At 34.6% G+C, this 24,526-nt stretch overlaps 1 protein-coding gene across 3 annotated transcripts in view; it reads right to left on the reverse strand.

Annotated features, from left to right (window-relative positions):
* Positions 1-8,580: 8,580 nt before the first annotated feature.
* LOC128864380 (vesicular glutamate transporter 1) overlaps positions 8,581-24,526 on the reverse strand; it is a 42,852-nt gene continuing 26,906 nt past the window's right edge. For all 3 annotated transcript variants that reach the window (XM_054104014.1, XM_054104012.1, XM_054104013.1), the window contains exons 4-10: positions 21,218-21,542; positions 15,915-16,151; positions 14,920-15,113; positions 14,378-14,837; positions 14,132-14,317; positions 13,159-13,359; positions 8,581-12,886 (exon numbers count right to left, since the gene is read on the reverse strand). In XM_054104014.1, the coding sequence (XP_053959989.1) occupies positions 12,602-12,886; positions 13,159-13,359; positions 14,132-14,317; positions 14,378-14,837; positions 14,920-15,113; positions 15,915-16,151; positions 21,218-21,542 (1,888 nt within the window). In that variant the 3' untranslated portion in view covers positions 8,581-12,601. The remainder of the gene's footprint in view (positions 12,887-13,158; positions 13,360-14,131; positions 14,318-14,377; positions 14,838-14,919; positions 15,114-15,914; positions 16,152-21,217; positions 21,543-24,526) is intronic.

Genomic DNA, 24,526 nt, shown 5'->3' on the forward strand with positions numbered 1-24,526 from the left:
GCATACACCTCCGCTTGAAAGACAGATGCGTACATTCCAAGAGCAAAATGTAGTTCTGAGCCGCTCGATTCCACATGGACACCAGAGCCGGAACCGTCCGGAACCCATCCGTAAAAATGCGAAAACAAGCAACATTTCGCCTAGTTAAGCAAAACCAAAACCACATCAAAAGCGAAAAGATGAATATGTACGGAAATTTTTCTGTTAATTCAAATTACCAAAGTGGCTTAAGGTTACAGTAGTCATAGCTATAAGCTTATTGTATTTTACAGTTAATGGATAGATGTTTGACGTTTGCTCTGCGATTTGTTTCTGTTTACACTTTTAATGTACAAACCTTAAATTTAGTACTTTTAGAATATTACAGAAAAATTTAAACCTAAACACATTTTCAATTTAAAGTCCCATATTTCTGATCTTTTCAGACTCATCTTAGTATTTATAGCTAAATTAAAAATTAAAAAAGGACAAATCAGTAATATTCTCAGACCTTAATTGTCTTCAATTTTCAACAAAATTAAATAATTATCGTTTCTATTATATACTAAAATGCTTCTAGTTAAAAAAAAAACAATGGCCGTATTGAATGTTTAATGATTTTAACAAATTTTTTATTATGGGAAAAAAATTCCGAAATCCGAGACAACTACCTATCCTTCATGCAAGGGTAGTTTCGTGGACCTGGTCGTCAAATATTATATAAATGTTGCGCAATGTTTCCTATAAAAAAATTGATCTTATACAATTTTTACTAAATTTAATAATTGTATGACCCGAAAACACTCCAGAGCTTGGGAATCCCGAAATACCGAAATCTACAACTACGGCTAATATTGTCATGATTAAATGCTTAATTCATGCGTAGTTACAACATATATATATATAGGTATATAAAATTGGCGCGTGCACCCTTTTTGGGTGTTTGGCAGAGCTCCTCCTCCTATTGGTGGTGTGCGTCTTGATGTTGTTCCTCAAAATATAACATAAAAACATAAAAAACCTTTTTCTATAAAAAAACATTAGGCTTATAAAGCTTTTACTGAATTTCAAAATTTTATATGCGAAAATAATTCCGAAATTCGGGATCCCGAAATGCTGGAATCAGCAACTACCAACAACTATAATATGGGCATCCTTAATACATGCGTGAATTGTAGACTTGATAGTGAAACATAAGTGTCGCCATGTTTTTCTATATAAAAAACACACTTCTATAACATAAGAAAAAAGCATTTTTCTATAAAAAACTTTAGGCTTATAAAATTTTTAATAATCCCGAAATCAAAAAATACCGCTAGCATTAACATCCTGCAGTATGTATCTGAAATGTTTCGCTAATCGCTGCCTACGGCGAATAATGATAATTTTCTGGTCGTAAACAGTTTCTAATCGAAGACTATGGGGAAATCACGAAGTAAAAAGGCATAGATAACGACATTTAGCGCAAATACGGGTGGATCGGTCACACGTTAAGAAAGAACGCAAACAAAATTGCACAATCAGCTTTGGAATGGAACCTGATCGGTACTAGAAGCAGAGGGCGACCAAAACTAAGTGGAGGCCAACAGTTAATAATAAAATATCCAAATCGCTTCGCGAATTACGATACGTGGCTCGTAACAGAGAGGGCTGGAAATGTTTTGTAGATAGGTTAAGTACCTAATTTTATACTGTAAGGTACACTTAATTAGAGCACAGCAATAATAATCTATGAACTTAACATCACTTCAGGCAGGCATTTACATAGTTGAAAACATGTTAATGGATAAAAATATATAGTATACATTTTCTTCCAAGCATACATGTGCAAACAAATTTTAGTTATTAAACCACAAAGACTTACAAAAAATTTACATTCATAATGCAAAAGTCTCTTGGTAATAATTCATTTACGTTTACATGAAACTATTTCTATCATAATAAATTCTTTGATATTTTCGCCTCAAAATTTAATACATACTATACTAATTTGTATTAATTAATTTATTTTAATTACAGCTAATATTGAATTATTGTCGCTTTCACTAGCAGTTTATGCTAATATATATATAATATAATTTAACTGTAAGTATTATATAAATATATTTTTTAATCGTATTACATATGCATGTTTTTTGGATTAAAATTTAAATTTGTTAAATAATTTAATGCTAAATATATTTTTTATATTTCATATTGGTTTTAAGTTATTTGCTAAATGCCGAATGCTCACTAAGTTGCTTAAGTAAGGATTAGATTCAATTAAAACGCTCTCGAACACCTGCCAAGCGGAGAAGCTAAGCCCCGGTTATTGCTTTGAGGAGTTTTTTCTTATGTATTTTTGGCTAACGGTTATTTAATTACATACATAGATACGTATGTACATATATATGAATATATGTATATATTATTATATGTATTTGCTAATGTAATCTTTATGATCTATATATATGAATGTAAGTAATTAATTATAATCACTAATACCTTAATTTTAGTTTTCTGCGCTGTACAAATTACTTGAATAAGAATTGACTCTTTTAGTTTGAAAATTTTCACATTTCATACAAAATTGTGTTTTAGTTTATTTACGTGTATCATATATAAATATTTTGGCCTAATAGAATAACAGGAAAATACTAAACGAAGACTAAAAATGAATAAATAAATTTTATTATAGTAAAACGAAAATAAAGATAAATAAAAAATGGTACATATTTCCAAATAACAAAATTAAAAGTTATTAATTAAAAGTTGATTCAAGATTCAAGTTCACATATAAAAGAGAAAGTAAAAAATTGGTTTGAGCTGTGAGTGGATTTGCTTTACTTAGTAATACTTTGTATTATACAAAGTTCTAGCAAAATCGGTTACTTCATTTTTGAGATATCGGTACATAAAGTCAATCGGGAAGAAAACATCAAGTTCCATAATGATTCACAAGGATAGAGTCAATGAACCTCATTGGAAGGAAGGAAGGCCTACTAATGGTGCGTACACTCACCGACGTAAACGCAGGATCGTTTCAGCTGTTACGATGAAAGCAATGAGAGCACCATGTAAATGAAAAATTAGCACCCTTCCATATCGTAGTATCGTAGATTTTGTCGTAGGATTTTTGAAATTTCCGTAGAATCGTGTCAGCTGATTCCTCTCTCACCATACAGTGTTGCCAAACAGAACATTGAAAAATCATTTACAAAATAAACTTTAAAAAATCTTAAAAAAAAGAAAAATGTTAATTATAGATAAATTAACTATTTGCATTTGTTGCTTTTTTGGCTTTAAACAATGAAAAATTTTAACTGACAACGCGGGTGTGTGAAAAAGTATGTAAGCAAAAGTATCAATGGCAATTGTGTAGGTACAAGCAGACTCAAACACACACAAACCGATGTATTGTGTAAATATGTAACTAAAAGAACGCAGTTGTTCTCTACGGGATAAGTTTTGCTCAATTTTGTGTTCACTACGGGTTGCGGTAAGGGACTACGACACGTCGGTCAGTGTGCGCTCTATTATAGTGTGGGCAAAAGTAGTAAACATGAAAGTGATAAGTTTTGTAATATTTTGTTGTGGGCCGGTCATAAATACCCTATTAAAAGATAGCTGAAAATTTTTATATTAGAATTACTAGGATTATAAGCTGTCCTTTTTATTATGCAGCAATTTTCTTTTTTTTTTTTGGAGTAATCAACTCCGCCCATACTTGGTTTTCCACGGTTTTCTCTCCCATTCTCTTATAATATTCCGTTTCTGACTCTAAAAATCTCGGAAAAAAAGCATTAACTGGAAATACAGAAAATAGGCAAATGAAAAGTTTGATAACAAAAACAAAAAAGCCCGCTTATGGCCGGAATTGAAATATTACTTTTTGTTGTTTTGTGTGGTATTATAAACCAGAGTAATTTTCAGTGGCTAGGTGCACTTAACCTAAAATGTTTGTATTGTTTGAGATTTGGTACTCAGAAACAAAATAAATAAGCTGAGTGCGCTCAGAAATGTGATAAAAGCCCAATTTAATAAAACTCTAAGCGCTGAAGATTGGAAAAAAATTCGCAAACTCGATTTGCAGCCACGCGATTGTAGACGTATTAGGGATTTTTTCCAGGAAAGGCATATCAATTGGCTGCAAACCAGATTTTGTGTGGGTGACGATGGGCTTGCCTGAAGACCAATTTTCACTATATTTCAGATTTATGCTTTTCTAAATCTAATCACAATTGCATACATTTTAACACTGCCGCCCACAAGGGTGGAAGGCTTGGCAGTAGATCACATTTTTCATACTTCATATTTTTACTTTTCTAGGTGAAAGTAAACCAAAAACAAGAGTACAAAAATGCCTTAAAATCCACTTATTTGCATCGTCCTCAGTTCCTGTACTCTGGTTTTGAAAAAAGCACTTTTGAATAGAAGCCAGCGCAATATGGGTACCGCAAATGCTCACACCACTTCAGAGCCAAAGCGCATCATGTTTTCACGGAAGTTTTTGAAATCTGTGTAGCGAGAATGTGAACGAATGTATAAACCAGACTGTTATTGGAGATGAAACTCGACGCTATCCCTATTATACTAAGTCGAACCAGGAGAAGAGAAAGATATGAGACACCCAATGGAGTTCAAGATGCCACAAACAACTGGAAATATGGCATCTATTTTTTTGTTTGTTTGTTTTTGGGATTCATGAGGCAACTTTTAGAAAAACTCAATTATGTCATAAATGAAAAAAAGGATAAGAAAATGTAAACGAGGCGTGCACGTTCGCTAAAGCTTCACTGCGATGGCTGCCCTACCTTAGTGTGTATTCACAACACTTAACCTCCCCCCGTTGCGTCGAGAATACCAATTTCTATATAAGTGTCTGGAAGAAGATTTATTTGTAGCGGCTCTACAGCCGGAATACTTGTGATGCTAATTCAGATTTCGAAATTTTAATAAATCAATATACTAAATATTTGTAGCTTAAAAAAATATTTTATTTAGTTTAAAACAATATTTTAAAGTTTTAACTTAAAAAAAGAAAAAAATTGAAAAGTATTTGCCAAATATTATTTACGAATTCAAAACAAAAAAAGTTGAAAATATAATTAATAAGGTCCAAAGTTTTAAATTATTTAGACGGTTAAAAAATCGTAAATCAATGAGTTAAAATAAATGGATAATATTATTAATTTTTTAAATAAAATTAATCAAATAAATTAAAATTCTGAAATGTTTTATAGATCTAAAAGTTAAAACTATTTTAAACAATATTTTACAGATTTACACGCTTAAAACTATTTATTACAAACTATTGGAGTATTATTAAAATTTAAGAAGAGTTTCAAATATATTTAGTTTAACCTAAAATGTTTAAATTTATTGAGAAGGTTTCAAAATGCATTCAAAAAGTGACTCATGTGATTTAAATATTAAAAAAACAATGTGAACCTTAAATAGAGCTACACCTAAGTCTTGAAATTATTTAGAAGGAATTGAAAAAAAAATTATTTTACAAATATAGTAGTATTTAAAATTTTAAAAATTAATTTAAATACAGGGGGGCTGATGAAAGGTGCTACAAAAAAAAAAGACGTAATAACTTTCCTCTTACTTAAGAAATTTATTCAATTTTATTTTATTCATAGATCTTTATATTTAGCGAAAATAAAACTACGCTTTGGATTGTGCGCCGCTTTCTAACGTTGAAGTCCGTAGTGTCTGTTCAAAGGGAACATAGGCGCTCGTTTGGCAACCCTCTTCCTAGCAGGTGAACTATCATGAGGCTCCGGAACAACTTTGCCGAGCGCGAAACGTCAGGAAACTATCACTGGTGTGAAGGCTGCGGTGCAAGTCAATCTTAGAATTTCGACAAGGAGCTTATCTGAACAAATCGATATCAGCAGACAATTCTGCGTACAGATTTCAACTTATTTTCATATGAAATTCAACTAACAAGCGTACAAAATGTTGCAGACTTGCCAATTTGATTGGAATTTTGCTAGAAGTTCATTTAAATGGTTGAGGAGCACGAAAACATATTAAACTGCACTTATGCTCTTATGTCTAATGAAGCCCATTTTGATCTAAACGGCAATGTGTGCAAACAAAACTGTCGAATTTGAAATGAGTCTAACCTACAGATCCTTTATTAGAGAGAATTGCATCCATTTCGCGTCACAAAGTGGGGTGCTGTCTCATCAAAGTTCATTGTTGGCCCTTAATTTTTCCTAACTTGCGTTACTGTTATGGTCAATGCAGACCGTTGTTAGCTGCTGAAAAGATGTGGAAAAAAAATTTTCTTTAGGGAAATACGCCGAAAAGAATTTTTTTCAACACTAGATAGTTTCTAGAAAATGGAAAGCTGATCTGAAGAAACTTCACATTCCGTTGGCCCCTAAGGTGTCCTGACCTTACTGCGCGAAATTTTTGTTTTTTGTGGGATACTTGCACGGAGGAAGTATACATCACAAAATCAACTAATTTCAATTTCAAGGGTTATGATAATTGAGGAAACTCCCGAATGCAACCCTCACTTGCACCACCAAGCGTGGAGGACTTTTAAATTATTCTTCTTCTTCAACATTATTTAGATAAAAAAAGTATATAATATATATGGTATACCATGACTAATGCGGTTTTAAATGCTCTCAACTGACTCTGAGATCCAACACTCATTCCATCTTTTTGGTGGTCGTCCCTGGCTCCTGAGATAGTTCATTTTACCGTCTAAAGCCATTTTTTGCCATTCTGCTGTTGGAGCTTTTCTTCTTCGTACTCTCGGCCAACCGACAACGTCATCAATTCTTCACAACTTATTAAATTCGACTATATTTAAACAGATTAAAAAAACAAAATGAAAATATTTTATTTCTCAAATGAATGTATAAAAAATAAATACAAGAGTTATGTATATTAATGCTAAATATATATATACTACTGTGGGCAAAAAGTAAGGTGAATTTATTTGTCAAACTTCGCGGGATTAAAATTTCGCTCTAGTTAATTTTTTCATAAGTTGGCAGCACTGTTAATAACATCTGGGCCAACTTTCATGTGAATGTCATTATCAGTGCATTTTTCGATTTTTACAATGTCTGATTTGATTGAGCAGAGAAGTGCCATCAAATTTTGTTTGCGGAATGAAATTTCGGCTGCGGAAACGTTTAGCATGTTGCAGAAGGCATTTGGTGATTCCACCATGTCGCAGCAAAATGTTTATAAGTGGTACAAAGACTTCAAAGAGGGTCGAGAACGTGTTGATGATTTGGAGCGCTCCGGACGACCATCGACGTCAACAGATGACCAACACGTCAATAAAGTGAAGGAGTTAGTGCTCAAAAATCGTCGGTTGACTGTTAAAGACCTTTCTGATATGATCGGAATATCAGAAGGATCTGTGCAAACCATTTTGAAAGACCATTTGGGCCTACGAAAAGTCAAATCTCGTTTGATACCGAAAACTCTCAATTTCTTGGAAAACAGTCGTCGCGTTGATGTGTGTGAAACAATGCTTTCAGACAATCAGGACAAGCTCAAATGCATCATTACGGGAGATGAGACTTGGATTTATGCTTACGACCCTGATACAACCGACCAATCAAGCGAATATCGTGCTAAAGGCGAGGCCAGACCAAAAAGAGCACGTCAAAGTCGTTCAAAAATAAAGGTCATGATGACAGTTTTTTTCGATTTTCGTGGTGTGGTGCACTACAAATTCCTTCCACCTGGCCAAACTGTTAATAAGGAATATTATTTGAGCGTTATGCTTCGTTTACGTGAAGCAATTCGTCTAAAAAGTCCAGAATTATGGGCCAACAACTCTTGGTTTTTGCATCACGATAATGCACCGTCTCACACTGCACTCGTTCTTCGTGACCATTTCGCCAAAAATTCCACGCATATCGTTCCGCAACCACCGTATTCGCCTGATTTGGCTCCGTGTGACTTCTGGTTATTCCCAAAACTCAAGAGACCACTCCGGGGAACGCGTTTCGAGTCGATTGAGGAGATAAAAGCTGAATCGAAGAAGGTGCTGATGGCTATACCGGAAATGAACTATTTGGCATGTTTCGGGGATTGGAAAAATCGTTGGCATAAGTGTATTTCATCGAAAGGGGATTATTTTGAAGGGGATGAAATTGATTTAAAAGAATAAATAAAGGTTTTTCATTTTACAACCAAATTCACCTTACTTTTTGCCCACATTGTATAACTCCTTTTATTGGGTGTTTGGCCGACCTCGTCCTCCTATTTATGGTGTGCGTCTTGATGTTATTCCACAGATGGAGAGCCTTCGTAAAACTTCAAATTATTATAGAAGAATAAAATAAAATTTTAAAATAAAAAATAAGAGTTTCATAGATACGAAGAAAACTTTAAACTATTTGAAACTAAAGAAAAATATTTAAAATGTAATGGAGATAATGCAAATGAAGATTTTTTTAAACTGATCTTTTAAATTGTTTTCACAGATAAATTCGTTAAATGAAAAATAAAATAAAAAACTTAAATCATATTAAAACTCAAAAGAAACCTAAAATTTATTTTGTAAGCAATTTTTCACATTAAAAATATATCCATCTACACCTAAATACTATATTAATACAAAAAAATATTTATTAATTAAACCTAAAATATTCTCTAAAGATCTGAAATACTTATAAATACAAAAATTTAATAATCTAAAATATTTAAAGATACACCTTAATTTTAAAACTATTTATAATTACTACTTAATATACATCACAAAACTAACCCCGAAATTTACAATATTTTACAATACATTTTTACGTGTTTCTCCGTCCTCGCTTGCATTATCTAACAGTTTAAATACATAAGTAACTATTTACTCTTCTAACAACAACTTTTTCAGATATTTCAAACGCTTTTGCTAATTTTATTATTTTTTTTTTAATTAGATATTTTTCCAAAGTTCGTATACAATCACTATACATTTGTAGTTGTGAGTTTGTTGTATTTGCTTACATTGAGAATATCATAACGGTAATAATAAAAAACATCAATTTTCTCTGTTTTATAATATTAAAAACCGAAAACAATTACATAAAATACATAAATATTTGTAAGTTATTTATTATACAGTGGCTTACTTTACATTTGTTGCTCTCTCACACACTTGCTTCTTTGATTTTGAGTATTTAGTTTTTAATTTTATTTTTGCGCATTTATTTATATAAAAAAAATATTAAATAAATAATGCAAATATGATGAAGCTTAGTACACTGGCAAAAGCTGAATTTTTGAAATAGTTGGGCAAATTTAAGTAAAAGGAAAACTTAAAAAATGTTAAAAATAATATCCTATACATTATTGGTGTCGGCAAATAAATATGCATTTTTTTTTTTTTCAAATCTAATTTTGGCGCAATTCCGATATCAACAGCTAAATTTCAGGTTTCTCACAAAAATATTTATTAAAACTAAACCATAAACCATACGGTCATTTTACGTGGCGTTGAAATATTTTGACATACTGTATTTTAATGCCTAATTGTTTGCTTGCACCTTACCTAAATACACGCTCCCTTTGTGCAAATTAATATTTTTAACTTTTTTTAATTATATTTTAAATTTTGCTTTTGATGACTTCTTCATTTCTATTATTTATAAGTAGCATGTATTTGTTTTTGTATATTTTTTCTTCTTAAGCTGGCCGGTAACATATTTGTGGCTTAATAGTTTACATATTTTATAGTTTGTCTTTAACGCATTTAAGTAGTCAATAAATTTGCTTATTTACAGGAAAATATACACATTTAAGTAAGTATTTTTAGTATTTGACATATGAGGTAGACACAACCGATGATTTGTGAATATTATTGAAGAGGGTGAGGAGAATTAGTGACATATTTTTCAATCAATTTCAAAGTGGTGTGGTGCAAGAAAATGCTCAAAAACATAAAGACATAGGATATGTTTGTAAAGCGACTAATTAGAATTATGGATGACAAAGAGCTGCTTATCGGTAACGAAGTATCGCAAAAGACAAATATCCTAGCCTGATAGTGAGCGCTCCTCAGTCATGTGTAGAAATTGAGAGCCAAGTTGTCTACAGCCAAGGATGATAGATTACCGAGTTTGGTCAATTTACTATGGTAAAAAATAAAACTGTGAGAGCAACCTTGGCTGCCACGTCACCGGGGATTTGGCAGCAGAATTCTGTCCGTTCATTTCATATGTATTCACACACTCGTCCAATCAGTCATTGCCCAGATGGCAACGAAGGAATATGGGCGGAGCCAATCAGCTGATTTTTTAAAATTCACTGAGAGCCGGTTTACGGTCTGATATTGACCACACCTTCTGGATTCTTTCCACCATGGTCTACACCTTACTCTCGCAAAAGCAGGACAGCTGAGGTGTAAATGCGTGATAATTCTACCTCATTATCTACAGTTATCGCAGAGAAGACTCGAAATTATTCTGAGCTTGCTCATTTGTTTTCTTGTTTTTTTATCTCTTCTTCGAATTTATGTCAGGAAGTGAAATTTTTCTTATTAGCTTTCCAACTTTCCTTGGAATTTTTCTCGAGGAATGAAATGTTTTCTTATTAGCTCCCCACCTTTCCTTCGAATTTCTAAAAGGAAATGATTTAGTTAGGATTTGGTCAAAGATATTCCTTCCTTGTGGTTCTTTCTCACTTCTTCGACTACTCAGTGTGCTGTCAAAGCCTCGACCGTACGTCGTCGAAAACGATTTTCCACTTTAGAGGAAATCTTTTTTTGATTTTTTCTTTAACTAAGGCCATACTAATATAATATCAAATCAAGAAAATCACAGTACAGGTACAGGGAACCTGTTAAGAATGCAATGGCTTTGTAGCTTCTTACAGAGAGGTCATCTCACAGGAAAAGTCTCCCCACACAGTGCTAATGTTTGCATAACTTTTTATATTCTTGATAGTGTTAATTTTTTGGTAGTGAAAGGGTTAATTTAAATATATTAAATATGCCAATGTTTCAAGTTATAGCCGTTAAATGGTTAACGTTTTTTGATTTTGAATATGTGAATTTTTTTTATTGGTCCTTAAAGTATTAATTTAAATAAATTAAATATATTTATGTTTGAGTGATGGTCGCGAAAGTGTTACCTTTTTATAATACTGGGGTTTTTTTTTGGTCGCAAAGGAATTAATTTAAACAAAATAAACATATTTACGCTTGTAGTGATGGTAGCGAAAGGGTTACAGTTTTTGGTTTTGAATGGGTAAATTTTTTTTGTCGTGTTATTTTAAATAAACTAAATATGCTTATCCTTGTAATGATGGTCGTCAAAATGTAATATTTTTTAATTGTAAATGGATAAATTATTATTGTTTTTTGGTTTAGTCGTGAAGTGGTTAATTACATTTTTTTTACTAGAATTATTCTTCTTTATACAACTCTTACAGTTTTTGTGGCCTTTGTAGCAGTTGATAATTTTACACAAAAACACTGTGCGTGGTTAATATTAACATTAGATTATGATCAAAAAATCAAAGTATTAAAAAAAACGGTTTTTTCTATTAAATGAAAATTATCTATTAAATAAATACATACTTTTCATTTCATATTTTTTATATGGGGCTCGAGTTAAAATGTAAACTTATTTCAGCACATCCTTCCCTAAAATAGTAACAATTTAATGGGTGTGAGTTTGCTTGGGCATAGAGGATACGGCAAAATGTACTGAAATTAACTTAAACAATTCTAAGCGACACTTTTTCAGTGCTAGGTTAACTCTGCTTTCCAGCTAAACTGAGTTTAAAGGCTCAATTTTGCAGACTTAAACTCAACTTAAAAATTCACCGCAGTTACACTAACACTGGAAAACTGGACCTACCATAAGTGCTTTCTCGGAAGAGTTTCAATAAGCCTTTTGTTCTTAAAAAATCGTTAAACTGCTATGCCGAAGGAAGCCAGACCCACCCTAATAATATATAATATTTTTAAAATACATACGTTTCAACAACAGTAAAATAACATTTTGTATGTGACATGTATTTTCACATACATACATTTTATAACAGTAATATAATTTCTTTGAAGTTAAATAAAGTTTTGAATATTTGTCAAGTATTTCGTTTAATAGGATTTTGTTATTTTTTTTTTTTTGTGAATTTGTAACTATTCGCATACTTTGCAGCTGTGTATGTAAGGAGTTGTGTGCTTTTCTATAGATTTTATCAATTTTCTAATGTTTTAAATGTCATTTAAAACAAATTTGATATCATTTTCTGAGCAAATGGTTCTCAGAATTATTATTGTTTTACTCTTTCCTTTTTTTCTTGTTAATTTTTTTATTTTTATTTTAATATATGCAGTTGTTGTTGTATGCCATTTAGTTGTATGCATTACTTCGTACTTTGGTTGCAGTAATTTGTAAGTGATTTGAATTTATCTAAAGAAAAATAGTCACCATTTCAATAAAATTAGGTTAGTTCTCACGAATGTTTGGTTTTGACTTTTAATGATTTGCTGATCTTTTCTATTATTACTTTCCCAATCTATTCCACCATTGCACTGCCTGATTTTGCTGCCTTACTCATTTTTCTATCGAACTTCGCTATTTATGTATATGTAATTATATTTTTTTACTATTTATTTTGACTACTTCTCTGCTATTAAATCCGCCGCCACTTCCTACTGTGGCTGATAGGGTTGTTGGTAGTTTTGCTGTGTTGTGTATGCCGGCTGCTGGTATTGTTGGTCATAACTTGGCATTTGTGACGGTTGTTGTTGCTGTTGCGTGTAATCATACGTCCCATACATGTTGGCATCAGATGTGGGCTCAGGCACTGCGCTCTCCTCTGGTATGGTGCCCGTCATGGCGGCGAAGGGATTGTTAGCCACGTGACCAGTCGCACCATAATTGATGGCATTCGGTTTTTGCATTTGACTCTGCTCGGTGTATTGAGGGAGTGCACCCTTTTTTTGTTGAAAAACAAAATGAAAAATAGAACAAGATAAAAATACGTGTAATGGAAATGCATTAAATGGCAATTCCAATGAAAAAACTACAAGAAAAGGTTAATGCATCTTTTGTTGTGACAAAATGCTTTTTTTCAGTTCGTTTTCAATGGAAAGTAATAACAATAATTTATTTATTTTTATGCATTTAATGTTGCTATGGCATGTCAATTTGTATTTATAACGTTAGTTGCATTAAAATCCAAAATAACGATTTTTTTCAAACTTACGAATGACGTCTCTTTGGTATAACCAGCCTGGCTGGGATCTTCAGCAATAGCGCCTATTGGTGGCGCCCACACTTGCTTCTCTTCATGTACTGGCTCGGCCCAGGGTTGCAGTTCGCCAGAAGCAAAGATGCCATAAAAAGTGCAGCCGATTAAATGGACGCAAGAGGCAAGAGTGAAAACGGTGGTCCAACAGCCATGAGGCTAAAGTAAGGAGAGTTGGCACTTTAATATCGGTATGGATTTTTGAGTATTAAAAAAAACGTGGGTATGCAATTGGAGCCGTTTTCTCATGATTGAGTATTAATAAAGGTTCTTTCAAATGACGCACTTAGATGTTGTTTTAAAAAAAATATGTAAAAATTTAGATTCTTTCAGGTTTAACTATTTTTATTCAAAATACGGCGCCAAGTAAAATCCGAAAAACAGTCGATTGATGAATACGTAATTGTTGAGAACGGCGAGATATCGATGTTGAATTTTGAAGGTTGTTCAGCAACACTTTGCGCTACAGCAGCAATATTCTCAATAGAACGTCTAGTTTTTGGCGTGCCGGTCGCTTTTCTATCATTTTCAAGGAATCAGGTTCTTCAAATTTTTTCACCAACCTTTGATCCCAGGAATTTTGCGATATGTTGTACTTGAAGATCGACCATATTCATAATAAGTTTCAATAAATTGTATGTGTTGTTCTATCCTGTTAATTGTATATCTGTCTACCAAAAAAATGTCAAAGATGACATAAAAAGGTACTGTTTAGTAATTATTCACTACTGACATCTTGGCGTCAATGTTGAAAGACTCTTTATGTAAATTAAAGCTGATGGGACCCGAAACTCATTTTGTAACTTTGCTCCCACGTATTTTTTTTTAACTCAGAAGCATCAGTACACAGACACCGGAACAAAGAAGTTCGTTTCCTTTTTAACAAATTAACGCACCCTAATACTTATCCTCTATATGCTTGACTACTTACATCTCTGTCAATCAATCCATCCAGCGCATAGGGCACAATTATACCAGCCAAAGTGCCAATACCGTTCGAGAGACCCATCAAAATACTGGCATAGCGCGGTGCAATATCCAAATGATTTACATTGTATCCCGAAATGGCAAACCCGCTGAAGGCAACGCCACAAGTGAGAGCAAACATGGCGCCAGTCTGAAAAATAAAAAACCAAATAAAAATTGGAAATCCACAATAACCATCAAGCAAACTTACCGCCGTGTCGGAATGCGCCACAAATAGAAAGAATAAACCCTCCATACCGAACCCGCCACAATTAAAGAGTTTTCTCACATTTGTTGTAGACATAATACCATTTTTACGCAAATGATCAGCCAACATGCCACCAAATGGCACTATAGTCGTCATAATCAAGTGAGGCAGCGAACCGATAAAACCCGCCTCTTCCACCTGAAAGCCGAATTTATTTTTCAAGAAGGACGACTGGAAGAGCACTAGTAAATAAAAGTTCCACGAACGACAAAAATTTGCAACAATAATGGCATAAACAGGCATGGAGCGCATCATTTCACGCCAGGGTGTGGTGCTCAACGAAGGCATTGAGGGCTGCATAGAAGTCTCACCCAAAGACTTCTCGATATACTTCAGTTCGGGTATGCTGATAGCAGGATGTTTGCGCGGATTCTCAAAGCAGAGCCACAACCAAAAGATGTACCTTATGTGAGAAGAAATTGATAAGTGATTGTTATATATATAACGAGTATTATCTATTAAACTTCGAATTTCGAAGTGCCTACCATGTAATGCCGAACGTGCCGTAAGCGTAGAAAGGCGCCTGATAGCCAATCGCATCGGCGAGCAGACCAGACATCGGAAGACCCACTACAACACCCGCATATGAACCGCTGAATGCTAATGTGGCAAGACGTGAACGCTCCATGGGTGGCGCCCAAAATCTCCAAATGCCATGGCAAGCCGGATAGGTGACACCCTGTTGAGGGTTAGTGGCCAAAGAAAATGGTAAAATAATTTGCATTTGTATTGTAAAGAAGATGGCATTAATGGTCATATAAGAGACAGTTTATACAAGAAAATTTCGCTAGCACTAAGAAATCACGCAAGTAAATTATACAGCACATTTATTACTTTTCCTGCTTTTGTTATTTTTGTATATTTATTTTCATATGATTTGCAGAAAAAATCAGTGGAAGCAGGAAGCGCCGGATTTACAGATGACGAAGCTTTGATAAATGCTTCAAAAAAATAGAAATCAAATAAAAATATATAAGAAAATAAAATAAAAATAATATAAAAGGAAAAATAGAGTTACTCATCAAAAGCTGGCAAAGGATATAGCTGTAGCAACCCTCGGCGCCCAAAAGCAGATTACAGCATGTTTTCATTTTGGCAGCAACAAAACAAGCGCATTAATAATACGCACAGAAGCTTATACATATGTATGTATGTGTTCTCACACATACACTTACACATATGCTTATCTCATTTACAATATAGAAAGTATAATACGTGCAATTCAAATACTTTCATATGATTCAATTTCATTTTGAATGCCTCTAAATCATACGCCTGATGGGCCATACGCAGGCAGGCAAATTCAAGTGGCTTTGATCTGCTTAAGGCAAATCGAATTTCATTCAAAAAGTGGTATTTCATTTTTGGGAATATGTGACAAACATTACTATGTATAAGTGTGTATATGTCATATTTTCTTTCATAAATTGACTGACCCTTCTACTACACAGCTTATTTCAAAGCTTTTATATACGCTCACCTCGAATAGTCCCTGCGTTACACGCACACCTATTAACACATAACCATGGCACAGAGCCATCACCAGCGGCACTAACAAATGCAATGTTGCCGAGCATACAATAGACAATCCGAAGATTTTATTAGCCGGAAATCTCGACGCTATGAAACCACCCGGTATTTGTGTAATCAAATAGCCCCAAAAGAATGACGAATCCACATGGCTCTCCACGGCGACACTCCAATTCATGAACTTCGTCTGAAATAAATAGATTGTTATATAATAGTTATGTTATTATGAAATGCATAAAAGCATATTTTTTAATAGTATTGAAGATAATATACATCCATAGTAGTATATCTATACACAGTCTGCCTAATAGAAGCGTGACTGGCGAAATTCAAACTTTGAGCTCCGTTATAAAAAAATGAAATGCTGCTAGCAGGCGTATCCCTTTCGCAATACGCGTTATGCAATTTGTTAGTTTGGTGCGAAATTTAAAAAAGCGTAGATTGCTTTTACAAAATGAGTTGTCACCAAAAATGTCACGTACGCCTGCAGCAAAATATTTGAAGAAGTCGAAGGCGTTCATGAATAAATGTGTGACGGTATACCAAAGTTAAAAACGTTGCCGACTTCTCCGACCAAGGCCAAAAAAAACACAAAAACAAAAATATCTCCACAAGTCAAAAGGTTATTAATTTGTTTGTGATAAAGCCGACCTTATCGCTGCTGAACCAGTTTTAAGGAAAAGTAGTATTAATGTTCCAAAGACACGATTCGGAGACGTGCAGGACGTGCAGGAGAGTACAAATTCAGAAGCACACTGAAAAAACCGCTCCTCTCATTATCGTATATGGAAAAAAAACTATATATTTTATTGAAAACATTGCGTATAAAAACTATTATAAGCCCATGCAAAGCAGAATCGAATCGGTCCAATAGTTTCCAAGTTACGGCGGTCACGCAGCAGACTGTATATTATAAACTAAAATCGTAAACACGTATGTAATATATTAACTTCGCACCAAATATACAATTAATTTAAGTACTTTTTTTCTATAAAAGTTGTTCTATAAAGTGTTTACTATCAGTCAGCATAAATCAAATTTGCCATTTATCACCCTGATCAACCACCAGGTTTGCCAATTACCACCCAGAATAACCGCCAGGTGGCGCTCAAAGTCAGTTTCAGTTCTGTTTTGTTTTTTTTGTTAGGCTGTGATTAACATTCCTACCAAAATTTGATTGTCATTGCTTGACATTTGTAAAAGCTACGATGTTTTGAGTAAATTTACCTATTCAAGTGTTTTCGATTCTTTACAGTTTTAGAAATAGATTTGAATTTACAACAACGAGTTTGTAATAATGATACTCTAAAGAAAAAACGAGAGGTATCCGGCCAGTAAAAGGGTTTTACGAAGAGTCGTTTGTAAAGGTTGGCTCTGTCGCCGCCAATTTGGCGTTAGAATAATAAAAAATAATAGCTTTTCTTGTGTTCACTCTTCCAAAATAAATCATCAACTTTAGGCTTTTTGTACTACTTAATGCAGTCGTTCAGCGACTCTCTCAGCGATTTGGAAGGAATTAGCTAATTGGCTGGCGTAACCGAGGTCTTGAAAGCGGTGTTTCGTTGCCATCTGAACAATGACTGATTAGCGGAGAGTGTGAATATGTGTGAATTCAGCTGCCAAGTACCCGGTAACGTAGCTAACAATTTACTTGCTCTCACAATTTTGCTTCGGATAGCCAAACTCTGATAGATTTGATTGAGAAAAAATGTATTCAAGTAGAATTCAATAGATCTTGAAAATGTACCGGGAGCGCTTAAAAATTGCTTAGAATTCTATGAAAATCGATCTAAAAAATGTCAAAGCAGCAACGATTAAAATGGCACATATTTTATGCAATAAATTTGATCGAAAACACATAAAAACAATATTTTAGCTTTTCTCAAATTTATTACCGAACCTTTTTCGACTCCCCAATACACATTAATGTACATACATATATAAGTATGAAACCACAATGCACATTTGCAACAAATGATGCGGAATCATAAGGGCTAAGTGCATAGCAACAATGACATGGAAAAAGTTGCGAAATGAGTAACAAAAGGAATAGAAGCAGAAGAAATGGAGGAGAGTGCGGTGAAAGAAACGGAAAATAAGTGCGAAAACATCCTGTTGCTGTTGCAAAAGTTGGCGCCAGCCGAAAGTCCAAATGAAGCCCTCAAGGCATTATTAACGAGCGTGACGGAATTACGCCCATAACCGCCAAACGAATCTAAAAACATTTACAAAACGTACAAATAAAAAAAAGATGCATAATCATGGGAGAGAAGAGGGTGGAAAATGTAAAATTGACAATTTGAATTGTGAGATATGAAGCTTCGAATGTGAAATGGGAAACACGAGCTAGATGCTAGTATAAGAAAAGTTGTCGGCGTACAAATAAAATGCTTTGAATTCCAGCATGTCGAAATTAAGGACGTGACTTTAGCCTTCGGCTTGTTTGGCATATATCAAAAATTAATTGACAGATATTCATGGCACACACAATTACACGAGCACTCATATGGTTTTACAAATTAGTTAAATTTCAGCTGCCTAACAATGATATGGCACTCATTAATAGTGCAGACATATGAACATACTCCCATATACATATATGTATAGGTAAGTACATATTTACATATATAGATAAAGAATTGCTCAGATAATTGTTAACACAGTACACAAATAAGAATTTTTTCTACTATTTTTAATTTTTCTTCTCTTAATAAAAACAAATATATTTACATATGTGCAATACCTTCAATTTATTATTTTTCCAATTACTAATTCCTTTTTATAAATGCAACGCCAAGCAGGCTGATCTTGTAAATTTTGTTTCTATATATGACAAGTCAATAAAAAATGACGGCAAAATTTGCAAACAAATACCAACCAATTAATTTAAGGGGACCGTCTAGTTTGGCACTTTTACATTTTTCGAAAGTATATGTATGTAGAAATATTGTGTTTAATTTCAGCATTCAGACTGCTCGATCACCTGGTGTAATTACCTTCAAGCAAAAGCTGATAAGAAACCGTACAAACATAAACCCGCTCTTGCTTCTGATGTTCAAGAACTGTTGAAGCCGATTTACGAAGATCTTACTAAATCAGAATTGCTCGAACGGTGTTTGGGTGGCCATACTCAAAATAACAATGAAAGTTTCAACAACCTTGTCTGGAGCATGGCGCCCAAACAAAAAGTGGTAGAAATTGCGTGCAAAGTACATCAGGATGAATGATAGCGAGCGCGTCAGCAATGCGAATCGCCGCAGCTTGGAGTCTTCAAAAGAAGCCAGAACGAAAAGGAAACGAGCTCAATTGCAGAAGAATGATGAAATGGAGAGTGCAGAAGGTGTTCCCTACGGTGCATGCATTGCTGATTGCGTCGAGGTAATTTTTTTTTTTTCAATTTTATATTAAAAAAAACTTTAAACGCGTTTTTCTCAAAACAACGTTTCAAAAACGGTACCAAGGAGTTTACAAAACCTGTTAGACCGAGTCTTTTGAAATTTAAACCACATAATCTACACATACTAAACGAGTTAGCCCACCTATAAAATATTAAAATTTTGAATTGTTACTATTTGTTTATTTAAAAAAACAGCGAAAAAAGTGCATTTTTTTTTAATTTTTGTCCTCCATTTTGATATTTTTCGATAAATATTGATTTTTGTAGGTGGATTAACTAGTATTTGTTATACTGAATCTAACCCATTTTGATTTTTTTGTTTCAGACTAGCCGCTCCCGAGATCTGCTTGGTACAGTTTTGCACTTCGATTTTAAGGCGTTTACGCGCGGCCACCATTTTGTACATTAAAATGCAATAAAATGAATAAAAAAATAGCTTTTTTTTAGCGCATGATCTGGACGGTTCCCTTAAGGAAATAGAACTACTTCGCGAGAGAATTACCTGCCGCTACATAGCTGATACAGCGACTTCACTGTCTTTAGATAGATAAGTAGTAAGATAAGGCATTAGGTAGCATAAGAACGGAGAAGTATTGCAATCCATAAGATATTTTGTATGCTAATATCACGTCACTTATCCCCGATATCTAAGATCCAGACATCCTAATGAAGGCTAAGAATCCATTAGCAGTCACATTCCTACCAGCCATGGGGCCAGGTGTGCTGTTTTTTTTTTTTAATATTACCTTGTGAAAAACGGAATGCATTTTTTGCTCAGTAGATGACTGTAGTGACCGATCGAACAATGTTAAGTGTATGCTCGTTGTCTTGGTGACATTTCACACCAAAAAACTTCTTTTCCTTTTTTGTTTGTTTCATTCAGTTGAGAGTTACAGGTTGTTAACATTGGCAGTCAACAATGGAAAAATTCGATATACCTATTTTACAGTTTTTCTTTAATAAGGGCGAAAATGCAAGCAATATGGCTGCTGAAATTGTGAATGGTGTTTATGGTGCCGATACTGTAACCGCTCATTATGTGCAATTTTGGTTTCGTCGATTCCGTTCAGGCATTTTTGATGTTAAAGAAAATGTCGATAATATCGAAAATGTCGATAAAATCACAGAAATGATCGAAGTTGAACGTCATGTTACTAGTCGTAGCATCGCTCGCATGCTAAATATCAACCATAAAACAGTTTTAAACCATGAAAATAATGAATTTTTTATAATAGTCCGCATTTTGTCTCAATGGCCAGCTCAGTCGACTATGCAAAACAAAAAAAAAAAATTATAATTGACGCCAGCACTTCTGTCAGGTGTTTGGCCGAGCTTCTTCTCCTAATTGTGGCGTGCGTCTTCATATTGTTCCACAATGGACGGTACAAAGGGTAATCGATTATGGCCGGTGGGGTAGTTTACCAGCAGTCTTAAAATGACCTCATACAACTATAATATACAGAATATTAGCAGACATAGAAATAAATAATTGGCACATACACTTCAGTTGTAAGCCCACTCCGAACGGCAGAGGAACTTTATCAAAGCATAAATACACTCGGAGGTTTACCACTGCCTGCCGAGCTTTTTATTCATTTTGGTGTTTCGCCGAGATTCGAACTTACGTTCTCTCTGAATTCCGAATGGTAGTCACGCACCAACCCATTCGGCTACGGCGGCCGACATATACAATATGAATAAAAAGTATACTTTTGAGCGTATTTATATCTATGTAATTTGACAAATCTCTACAATGGTAACTTTTATCTGAGCATTACTGTATATTCATATACATATGTATGTGTGTATTTAATGTTATTGAACTTCATCTTTGATGCTCCTTTGGTTTTACTCACATGATTCTGTTCGCCTTTCAGCTTCGCCGCCGACATATTGCAACGCATACCAAAGGATATCATAAATCCCACACACGCCATCACCGCAATCGTGTAACGCGCCGGCAAACAAGGACACTCCGCTTTGCAATATTTATCGATCTTTCGTAATGGCGGGCGTTCGATTTCCTCAAATGAGGCTGGCGAATCGGGTCTGTCGTCATCGTATCGAATGCCACCGCCTGGTCCATCGCCAATCTTCTCACCATCCTCCATTTCCTCGTAGCCACCATAGCCGCCATGATGGTTTTTCGAGATTTCAAATTTTTCGATGTTCGGTTTAATGCTGGAAATAGGAGAAGCAAATGAAAAAAGAGAGTGGGATGAGTCGAGCTGTTAATTATTTGAAAGTAAATAAATAGTCGGTGACACACCAAGAAGTAGGTTAGGTTAGGTTATTCTAGCTGGCCAAAGCTACGCAGAGACCAGTTTGGTCTATGGCGATACCAGATCAGAGTCCTAATTAGCGAAAGTATGCCAAGAAGTAGCTGGCATTTTTTTTTAATGATGATTGCGATGTAATACTGCATCTAGCTACCAAATTTCGACATAAAAAATTTAAATTAATTTAAATATAATAGGTAATTCTACTGAAATAATTGAAATATTGACATAGAGACCTATTAATAGGATTAAGTGGATACTCGCTTATCAAAATTACAGAAAACGTCGGCCCATTAGACAACCAAAGGGAGAAGAGCCTTCTTCCCTTCGTCAGAGCCGTGGAAGAAATAGTTTTCTGCGGCTTCGCTTTTTTCGTCCTCATGGGAGCTGTACTCCAATTAAGCAGCGACCAGTAATAGTCCAGTAGCATGACCAAGGGAAGAGTGCTACAAGTGGTTGAGAAGATAAAATCTTTTCTCCTCGATTTTATGCCAAATTTATATGCCCGTTGGCTCTGTTGATCATCTGTTGCTTTTATAAGTCAGTTTTGAGACAGTGTTGACAAGAAAGTAACGGTACGTCCTGATTATGAGAAATATTGATGTTGGAGAGTCAGCTTCGTTTCCTTTATAATTTGTCTGCTACCCAGTTACCTTGTTTATTTGTAATGTCTGGGTCCCATACGTTTTGCTCATATAGAGTTTATCTACATCGTTCTCAATGAGGTTTTTGCAACAGTCCAGTGATGTAACGACAGTCTTATAAACATTGTAAATAGTGATTGATTGCAGATTGAGAGATACTTTCAGAAAGAGAGAATGTTTAATTTTGGTGAGAATACAGCTTGAAAAGTACAACATAGCCCTGCAGCCGAAAACTAAGGTTAAATAAGAGGTTAAGTAAGTGTACGAGTGCACCACTTCGCCGGTGCTAATGGCTGTAAAGTTAGCGCGTAGGTGCATACTAAATTGCAACGCTCGGCGTTCTTGGAGACGATTTGTGTGGAGAAGATATTCCCGTAATTCAAAGGCGATGTTGAATAGTCTGAAGGTCGTAAATTCGTTTAACAGTTGTTGAGAATTTTTGAAAAGTTAACAGACAGTATTTTGTTGGCATATGATCCCATGTCCTGGATACCTTAGTCTTGCCTAGAATTACCAACTGACGTCCTCCAGACTGCAGCTGCATAGAATAGTATCACTAACCACAAAATCTTTGTGCAAAGAATTTGTAAGTCACAGAAAATAAAAAAAATATATCGTATTTAAATACAGGGTGCGGCACTCGAAGTGTAACCAATTAAATAGACCATAAATTTTATTCAATTCAAAGAAAAAAATTTTTGAAAATTATACAAAATTAGGAATCAATTTACTTTTGCTCGATATGATCACCTTTTGCCTTGGTTATTGCTTTGAGACGGTCCAGAAACGAATCGCAAGCTGCCCGAATGTGACTTTCAGGTATTTTGGCCCACTCGCAGAGAATGGCTTCCTTCAGCGCCCCGAGACTGGTGAATCTTTTAGTTCGGACCTCGTTCTCCAAAATGTCTCAAAGAGAAAAATCCATCGGATTCGTGTCTGGTGAATTTGGAGAGCCATTTGGTGGACGTTATGAAGCTTGGAACGTTGTTTTTAAGCCATTCTTGATTCACTCGAGCTTTGTGAGACGGAGTTGAGTCCTGTTGAAAAGTCCATGGTCTGCCACCGAAATGTTTGTCTACCCCGCTAATATTTCGCATTTACCTGATGCCGGACTCGATGAAAACGATTGAAGAGCACCCATCTGCGGTTACAGACGCCCAAACCATTACCTGTGTCGGGTGCTGCCTCCTGGTGGTCAATCGGTGACTCAAATTCTCGTATGAACGGTTGTCCAAATAAATCACATCGTTTTGGGAGTTTACGAATTGCTCAATTTGAAAATTTTTCTCGTCAGAAAACACAATGTTTGGAAATTTACCGCTTTCGGCCACGCAAAGTAACTCCTTCGCTTTATCAAGTCTGACTTATTGCTGTTTTAGTGTGAGATCATGCGCCTTGTGGATCTTGTAGGACTTGACTTTGAGATAATTTTTCACTATACGGTGGATGCTACGGTCAGATATTTTCAGTTCTTCCACCATTTCATTTGCACTTCGATCGGGAATTTCGCTCAAGTCTTTTCTTCACTTTTTGAACCATTTCACGTGATGTTGCAATCTTTTGATGACCACCTCCAAGACGTTTCGCGATGCTACCAGTATTATTGTAACGAGTAATAGTACCATAAACAAAAACTTTATTTACTTTAAGGTGCTCGAGCTCACGAACAATCGCTGGTTGCCAAATATAAAAAAATATATTGTAATATAATATAAAAATTTCTTTTTTCGCGGCAAAATGCTTCCGCGCGCTTGTAAACAATACTCTGGACTATCATTTAGCCAACTAACCGACAGGTGACGCCCGTGCGGATGGGTGATGATGCGTTAAAATGTTTTAAAAATCATTCCTTTACTATATGCACCTTAATTACACATTTTTCTCCGATATGCATTTTAGCACTGTTTTTCCTTTATTCTAAACACACTTAGGCAAAATATTGCAAATTTAAAATGCTCATTTGACCAAAGAATACAAAACAATTTTGAGGTTTTACTATATGGGACTAGATCTTTCATCCCGACTTGTAGTCATTCTGCCCCCAGGCAATGACCGTCAAGATGTTTCACAATGTTATTGATATAAAGAACAAATAGTAAGACGAGTTATCTTATTGAAGACTTTAAAAAAATTAATATTCGCTGAAAAGGCTACAGTGAGTGTCGATCGCCCAGCAACAAAACCGTGCTGACTTATGAAGCTGAAAAGTGCTTTTTTCCTTTAAGTCTCCTCTAAAAAGTTT

This window comes from Anastrepha ludens, chromosome 5 (assembly GCF_028408465.1).
Source record: "Anastrepha ludens isolate Willacy chromosome 5, idAnaLude1.1, whole genome shotgun sequence".
Classification (NCBI taxonomy): domain Eukaryota; kingdom Metazoa; phylum Arthropoda; class Insecta; order Diptera; family Tephritidae; genus Anastrepha; species Anastrepha ludens.